This window comes from Mchenga conophoros, linkage group LG16 (genome assembly GCF_057382185.1).
Source record: "Mchenga conophoros isolate Kocher_MC1m ecotype Shallow Benthic linkage group LG16, M_conophoros_male_GT1.1, whole genome shotgun sequence".
NCBI lineage: Eukaryota > Metazoa > Chordata > Actinopteri > Cichliformes > Cichlidae > Mchenga > Mchenga conophoros.
Genome location: NC_140541.1, coordinates 5,962,495 through 5,971,150, shown reverse-complemented (window position 1 = coordinate 5,971,150; position 8,656 = coordinate 5,962,495). Strand labels below are relative to the sequence as shown.

General features: G+C 39.9%; 2 protein-coding genes across 2 annotated transcripts; both read left to right on the top strand.

Annotated features, from left to right (window-relative positions):
* Positions 1-257: 257 nt before the first annotated feature.
* LOC146556153 (protein DOP1B-like) lies at positions 258-2,051 on the top strand (the record flags this gene model as incomplete). Its single annotated transcript, XM_085249654.1, has 8 exons — positions 258-384; positions 470-579; positions 657-806; positions 1,083-1,144; positions 1,358-1,486; positions 1,590-1,726; positions 1,814-1,869; positions 1,961-2,051. Coding segments are annotated over exons 1-8 (795 nt in total), but the record flags the coding sequence as incomplete, so codon positions are not given.
* A 6-nt stretch (positions 2,052-2,057) lies between these two features.
* Positions 2,058-4,194, top strand: LOC146556152 (protein DOP1B-like). Its single transcript, XM_085250281.1, has 3 exons — positions 2,058-2,105; positions 2,229-2,361; positions 3,844-4,194. Coding segments are annotated over exons 1-3 (393 nt in total). The 5' UTR covers positions 2,058-2,103; the 3' UTR covers positions 4,102-4,194.
* Positions 4,195-8,656: the final 4,462 nt, after the last annotated feature.

Here is an 8,656-nt window from a genome sequence, read left to right as displayed (position 1 = left end):
TAGTCTCGTCAGCAGAGAGCTAGGGAAGATAAAACAATCTAAAACAATATGTCCCAGAAACAAGATGTGTTTGCTGGGAAAGTCTAAAAAGATAATTCTAAACTAATCTAACCATAGGCAGAGGGCAGACAAAAGGCATCTTTGTACATTTAAAAGAAGGTAAAGAAACATAGAATCATTTTTCCTGTAACAGCCATTCTAGATTCAAAGCACTAACATGGTCAGACGTAGTGGCCACAGCACCCACACACCTCTTATTACAACTAACAAACTATCTTGCTGTTCTTTCTGTCCTTGACAGAGTCAGCAGCTCAAGCTAGCACCATGGTCTCCTCTTCTGCTCCCTCAGTTTACAGCGTGCAGGCTCTTGTACTTCTGGCTGAGGTGGGATTTTATTTGTTATTAAATAAATGGATTCATGGTTTGTCTGTGCTTCAGGCACTATTTAGCACACTTTCTAACCATGTAGATCTTGGCACCGCTTCTGGACATGGTGTATCGCAGTGACGAGAAGGAGAAAGCTGTTCCTCTCATCTCACGTCTCATGTATTATGTTTTCCCCTACCTGAAGAACCACAGGTAACTTGGATAATCTTAACACCTTTGGTCTCATAGGGCTTAATGGAATTCTTTAACTTTAACTTTTTCTCCTGCAGTGCCTACAACATGCCCAGCTTTGAGGCGGGTGCACAACTTCTTAGCAGTCTGAGTGGGTATGCCTATACCAAAAGGGCCTGGAAGAAAGAGGTCTTTGAGCTTTTCATGGACCCCCTCTTCTTCACAATGGATGCCTCTTGTGCACAAAGGTTAGTAATATTTGTGTGTTGGATGTCAATTTCTAATACACAAAAGTATTTACTTTCACCTTAAGATGCCCCATTAGTGTCATATAACAGCTATGTACTTTTTATTGCATCTAATTCAAAGAACATAAAAAAAAGTTGGATTAATAAAAAAACCAAACTTTTCCCTTATTTTAATTTCATGTGAATCTGTTACAAGTTTGAAATTATATTACACATATAACTTTGACATCACCAGCCTCTAATTTCTGCTGCTTGCCTGTTCCGTGTTTTCTGTAGTTGGAAATCCATTATTGACCACCTGCTGACTCATGAGAAGACCATGTTTAAAGACCTCATGAGTGAGTACAGACTCCAGAAGATGGTTAATTCTGGAAAGACACTGAAAGTATAAAAGTGAAGCTTTTGTGTGATAAAAGAGGACATTCAAGGATTCAAAATGATGTGCAGACACAAAAAGAATTTGAACAGAACAGTCGCAGTGTCACTTTTAATAATGTAGTTTACCAATTTAAATGGGCGCTGTTATAAATCTCCATTTCATTGTACTGCAGGCATGCAGAGTAGCTCCCTGAAACTGTTTGCTAACGCTGACCAGAAACCCATGCTGCTGAAACGCCAGGCATTTGCAATGTTCAGCGGAGAACTGGACCAGTACCACCTCTATTTGCCCCTCATTCAAGGTTAGCTGCTGTTACTGGATATTTGCAAATTTAAAGGTGATCTAGCTCAATCTGACTCAAAAAAACAAGCAAAAAACTGTTTTGTTCTTTCTCTTCCTTCTAGAGCGTCTCACAGAGACTTTACGTATGAACCCCAGCCCTGCTGTTTCAGCCCAGATGTTCCTGATGTTTCGCGTTTTCTTGTTGCGGATTTCCACCCAGCACCTGACATCTCTTTGGCCCATAATGGTTACAGAACTGGTAATGATTAATTTCTCTAAGAACGTGGATTAATACATGGAGCAAACTGTGTTTAGCATCTATTTTCTGTCTGTCTCTGTTTTTCAGATTCGCACTTTTACACGTCTGGAGAAGGCTCTGCAGGTGGACAAAGACAACTCAAAGTGGGTTAATTGTTTTATTGACAAATTCCTGTTTCATTCCACCTTTTTTGAGTGTCTAAAAACTTTGCTTTTCTTCTTGTAAATCACCAAGACTGGCTAAAGTGGTGCGTGGAACCCTTGACAGAAATGGACAGGTTAATTTCTCTCAGGCAGAGTTGGACATGTACCTGTCAGCCTGCAAGTTTTCTGGACACCTCGCTGGCTTTTCCCCCAGAGCGGATACCACTCTTTCAGATGTAAGAGAGGAAATGGGGTCAAAGGGACTTTAAAGCATGCTTAGATATTTTGTGAGATTGACTAATAATTATTAATTTTGTCTGTTTTTGACTCATTTGCATGATTATCTGTTCATCACACAGGTATCGCTGGGCATTTGTCCCTGAGGTGGATGTAAACCGCTACAGTGGTCCAGAAAATACACTGATAGAAGGTGAACAGGAATGCATACCACACATTGTGAGAGTACTAGAAGGAATACAGCAACGCTATGGGGTAAGAACAGTCAATGTTTCCCCAAATTCAAGTGTTTTGAACTTTTTGAAGTCAAACACTCATAATTAGGGTCACTAGAATGGAGAAAAAATGGGACGAGATGATCATCTTCCTCCAGCATGCAAGGAAAGCAGACCTGCTTAAGCCCGCATTATGTTGCATTCTGCGTTAGCATGTTCCTGAAAATAGCTAGAGAAAAACAGGATTTGTTTTGGTTTCTGGGAGGGTGGAACCGTGCAGGTATCACTACCAACACAGCATTTGTGTATGCTTAAAAATCACATTCATAAATAGAGCCTGATTAGTGTTCTGCATATAGCTTATTGAGTGAGTCAAAAATACACAACATTGGCACCACAGAATAAAAGTTTACAGTTTTACTGCTGTTTACGTTCTCGGGGTATTTTGGTCTGCTCTGACTTTCTAAGAGGGAAATCCAAGTTGAGGGTGTGTTCCACATAAAGCTTCCGACATTCGACTTATTCAGGAATGCACCATGTATACTCTGTTGCAGACATGGACAGGTGAGTAGTCATTCCTGTTCTACTTCTTTGAAGTCCAGCGTCTGTGGTGCATGCATAGTTGGTGCATTGTAATGTAAATACACAAAAAATAGGCAGGCACACAGACAGTCACACATCTGATGACGAAATTTATGTCATAGTGGAACCCTTGCAAACCGTAACGGATTCGCCGACGTAGAACGTGTGATCCCTGCTTCACGAGTCATAAACCAGGTCACAATCACGGCCTCACAGTTCAGATATTTGTGGTCTTTCACACCTCCACTTTTCCATAATTTTCATAATAACCATTCAGAAATGTCTCGTATGTTTCTTGAATAAGCACACAGTCTCAAAACTCTCAAACTTGGATGTAAATGCTGTTTGTACAACATGATTTCGAGTGGAACAGTGTAAAAGCACAAGCAGCAGCACATTGTTAAACATTAATGAACAGATGGTGGGCATCAGCTTCTTGACGGAGCGTCTTTATACTCCAGCAGCAGCACCACCACATTCTGTAGCTTTAGTGACAAATATCAGGCCTGCTTTGTAGCTTTTTTTTTTCCAACAGACCAGTAACGCTTTTTTAGCCAGTGACGCATATGCATGAATGACAAAGGCTTGGTCACCTAGATGGCGTTTGATGTTCTGTCTTGAGTGCAGATGCCAAAGTAACTCTTGAATTGGAGTTTTTATCAGGAACAAAGTTCAAATAGAGAGCTGTGTTAGATAACACACAACATGAAAGGAACAGTTGTAAGAGGAATACATCAGGAGTTAAAAGTGTCTCACATTTAGTGTATTAGTTTCTCAGAGTTGAAAATCAAAATCACACAATCAAAGTGGAAATGTCAGGGAGGTTTACCTTAAACTTCTTATGTTATCTCTATTTTAATTTAAAATATAGTTTAATAGAAGCTATTTGTAATGTTCAGTCATCTCACTCTGATTATGCTGCCCTGTTGCATGATTTCAGACACTGGACGAGCTGAGTGAGGAAACTTCTACTGAGCATTTGGAGTTCCCCCTCCTCCCTCAGCGCTCCCTCTCCTCCATCACCCAGCTGTTGCCTTTCCTTCGCACCCTTTTTCATTCCTTCCAGAGCCCTCCCACCTCCAGCGATCCCGCAACCTACTTCCCTGTTGCAGACTACCCACCCGCCAGTTCACACGCAGTCCTGATGAGGCTGGAGCACATCGCAGAAGAAGAGTTCCTCGACTCCATGGAGAGCTAGAAAGCCTTTCGTGAACCAGCCATGCAAGCTGAATATGTAAAACGGGCAGAATCACTGATGACGATGTATTGTGAACTAGGAAAAAAAAGGAAATGTTTTGAGATTTTGCTTTTTAATTTCACTGGAAAACAAAGGGATGTTATTTACAACTGACTTTTTTTTGGTATCTGATATGATGGTACTTAACTGTTTATGGAAAATAATTACAAATAATTGGAAAATTCTTCTTTCTGAGCAATTCACATGAGACTGTCCCATTAACATCTTCTGCTTGCTTTATGACTAAAAACAATTGCCATTAATTATAATAATGGAAACCAACGTAAAGTTACCAACGTTTTTTTTATAAAGCATGCATAAAATAATAATGATTGTTCCTGTGACGATTATTTAACTTTTGCACCAATAGGCAGGTTCCCTTTTCAATGATCTTAATGAGTAATATTGTTCATTTGCATAACTGGTTAACTTAAATCTGTAGTACAGCTGTAATCAGGTCTCTCTGACTCAAGAGAATGTGACGACCAAATGTCTCTTGGTAAAAATTCATAATAAGTTATGCTAAGAGTTCTACTGTTAAGTTACTGAATGTGCTTTGTGTATAACAGGGAAATAAGCTCTGGTTTTGCTATTTTGGTGTTCAAGGGAAATTAGCCTTTCTTTGCAGTTGTTCACTGAAAGTTTTTACAACTGGCCATTGTCTTCTCCTTTCCACAGTGCTAAATGTTTAAGTTATTTTGAATGTTTAAAAGACCAGGTCAGATTTTAATTTAGCAAAAATAAAATTGAATAAATTAAACATTAAAATTGAGTGCTGTATTTATTTATTTATTTGGCTGTACAGCTTTAAAGTTACATGTTTTGGCGTGTTTGTATTGAGGGAAATTGTTGTGGAGCCTTAACTCTGCAGGGGAGACAGTAATGCATATTTATTTCTCAATAACCTGATGTGGCCCAGAGGCATATGAATTATGGATCAAATAGATTTAAAAAATACAGTTTATGGAGCTGTGATTCTAAAGTTACAGGCTTGCCCAATATTATTGGTTATGGGGAAATTCCAGTTGGTAAGGTTTTACACTGACTGCAAACCTCTAGTTGTCTATTTTGCATTTGTAAAACTATCTCCGTGTGCTGGTGTAGCTCACCAGATGGAGTAGGTTACCCATTTACTGTGTGTCATCCCAGCTTTCCTGTCTTCCTCCATGTCCAACTCAATACAAGTGACTTTCAGCTGTTCCATTGTCACAAGGGGTTGGCACAGCAGGTAACTCCACATGTTTGAGCCTCCTGGGTTTTGCACCAGATGTTCTTCCTGACACAATGCTAACAGCATTTATGTCTCTGGCTGTTATCAAACCAGCAATTATAACAGTCGAGACACTGTCCTAGCTTAATAAAGACTAAAAATAAGGGGGAAAACCTGTTTTGACAAAGTTATGTGTTATATAAACGTCCTTAGAATGTTACAATCGTGCAATACTTGGATATATTCACATCATTTTCAATTTGATGCTAATTATGAAACTATAACGAGCATCTTACATAATGGTGTGACAACGAATGACAAATCACAATATAAGAGAACATCTTACTGTTTCATATAAACGGCGATTACCACAGTATTACACACTAAATGTTCAGTGCAGAGGTGGTGGCTGACTGGAATGGAGTTTTTAACCTCAATAATTTGGAGAGGTTTCAGTACTTTCCAGACATCCTGTTTGTCCTGCAGACCAATCATCAGTATGTCTTTGAACTATCAAGTCCAAAGACATACTGATGAAGAAAATAATGTGAAGAATAACTATTTGAGTTTAGAACTTCTGCTTGGGTTAGCCATGAACAAATCCATGCAGCCACAAATCAAGTGAAGTGACCACATTACAGAAAAAAGGAAGTATTTTAAAATTTCATACATTTGTTCAGGCATTTTTGTACACTCCTTGACACGGACAGATGCTCTTCATTAGGTTGGCATGGTATCAAAGTATTTAACATCTCACAGCAAGGACGTTTCTGGTCAAAATTCTGGCAGGTGTCAGTGATTCTGTATCAGCAGTGAATGTGAAATCGAGTGCTGTATGTATAGTTAAAGCTGTTGACTTGTTGAAAGCACTTTGAGTGATCGGTAGGACTAGAAAAGTAGATTAAATTACGATCCTACCTCTAATGCACAAAGTACATTTTTAAAAAAAGACAAGCTGAAATCCATTTATTCTGAACTAACTGAGAACGAGATCAAAGAAAGGGATGGGGAAGTCATAAATTACAAAGGCACCTGAGCTCCTGTTTCAGTGAGTGTGGGAAAACGCATGCAAATCCAGCACACGCGAGGTTTCATAACACATATTTGAATATACAGACTAGCTTACAATAACAAAATTGTGTTTTCGTTTTAATTAGTGTTGAATTTATATATCTATAATTTTACATTCTTGATGTGATTATTTTTTTTTAGGTTATAGCATTTTTTTACGCATGATTACATAAAAATCAGAATGATAATAGACAATTATTTTCATTTCCACTTTCATCCATCCATCCATCAATTTTCTTCCGCTTATCCGGGTCGCGGGGGCAGCAGTCCAAGCAGAGAAGCCCAGACCTCCCTCTCCCACCTCCTCCAGCTTGTCCGGGGGAACACCAAGGCGTTCCCAGGCCAGCCGAGAGATATATCTCCAGCGTGTCCTGGGTCTGCCCCGGGGGCTCGGCATGCCCGCTTTCAATAGATCGGAATATCTTTTAAATAATTGTTTCTGATGTTTTCATGTCTTAGATAAAACAGGATATGGTGTTGTGAGAAAATAGATGGGTTTTTTTTCAAAAACTTTGTAAATCCAAGAAAATACCTTCCATCTATTCTCTGAAGCCTTAAAGATTAATCCATGTATTTAATTATTTCCTTTATAAAATAAAGAAATGAACTGTTTTTTAAATATAATTTATGTCTCTGTGCTATTGCCCCTACATTATAACCAATCCAGATATTTTGCGTCATTGAAATATCCTTATAGAACTATGTTATATTTGTTAAAATCTCTGCCACCCTGTTGGCCACATCCCCCAGTTTAAATACGAATAATCCCCTTTTTCTCACTTGCACTTTTCATCACTTGCACTGGCACAACAACACTGGCACGTGTATCACATTCCGTAACACTAAAATTAATTTCAAGGTACGTCACTGTCGGCACGCTTTTATTTTGGAACGTCAAGCCGGAAGTGTTCCAGACAGCGTGCAATGCACAAATAAATCCTTACATATGAGGTATGGATATTGATATTAACATAAAACATAAGCAAGGGCGATTTTAATTAACTTAAAAGTTCTCTGTTTAATTTTTGTGTAACTCGAGTGTTTTGGCCGACCGGATGCTTGGACCTAACCCCCGCCCACAGCAATCGGTCTACAGAGAAAGATGGCGACGCAGATGGACCATGGTGTTCCGTAGAGAGATGTGAGAGGAGTTTACTTATTTGTTTGGGGAGTTTTGTCCTATTTATTGGTGGACTAAATGTGTGAACAATTGAAACAACAGTAAGAATCTGCGTCTGGGTTCAGTGAGGTTAATTCAGTCCATACAGCACACCCGCTGTGGTCAAAGCTGTATTGGCTGTTGGTACCGAGGTCTGTGGGACTCCCATGTAGTTACCAGTCAGTTTATATTTACAACTGCCAAAGAGTACTGTCATCGTTAACAGCAGTATTGATTACTCAGAAATTAGGTCCGGTTGCGCTGTGAATTCAGGCTAGTGGATAAGTTTCGTTTTCCTGACTCACGGCTGGTTTTACAGCCCACTAACATACTGGTTACAATGGCCTGTCTCGTCTTGTTCCAGGTCGACACAGAGCCAGGACCAGTGTATTCTCTATATCTATATTTGGTAGGAGGTTAAATGGCTTTTGCATAAGATTTAATGCACTTGTATAATGTTTTCCCTCTATTCAAAGGAGCTTGCAAAGAAAAGCGTCTGGACTTCTTTAAGTTGCTTGAAGACGTTTCACCTCTCATCCGAGAAGCTTCTTCAGTTCTAAGGTCAAATGGTGGAGAGCCCCAGATATAAACCTAGTGGGAGTAACCCCCCACAGAGGGACAAAAGGACCCCCTGATGATCCTCTAATCGCCTGAGCCAAGGTGTGAAACTGGGTGTGGGTCCCAATCAGCCAGAGTTTCGGGTGAGTTCATTGTGGCTGATTGGGACCCACACCCAGTTTCACACCTTGGCTCAGGCGATTAGAGGATCATCAGGGGGTCCTTTTGTCCCTCTGTGGGGGGTTACTCCCACTAGGTTTATATCTGGGGCTCTCCACCATTTGACCTTAGAACTGAAGAAGCTTCTCGGATGAGAGGTGAAACGTCTTCAAGCAACTTAAAGAAGTCCAGACGCTTTTCTTTGCAAGCTCCTTTGACTACGATGACCTGGATGACTGAGAACCTTCACAGACATTTTCCCTCTATTCACCCTCTTAAAGTCTTCCCCTGTTTGTTTATTACTCTGTAGTAAGTAGGCCTGCCACAAACGATTATTTTGATAGTCGACTAGTCACCGA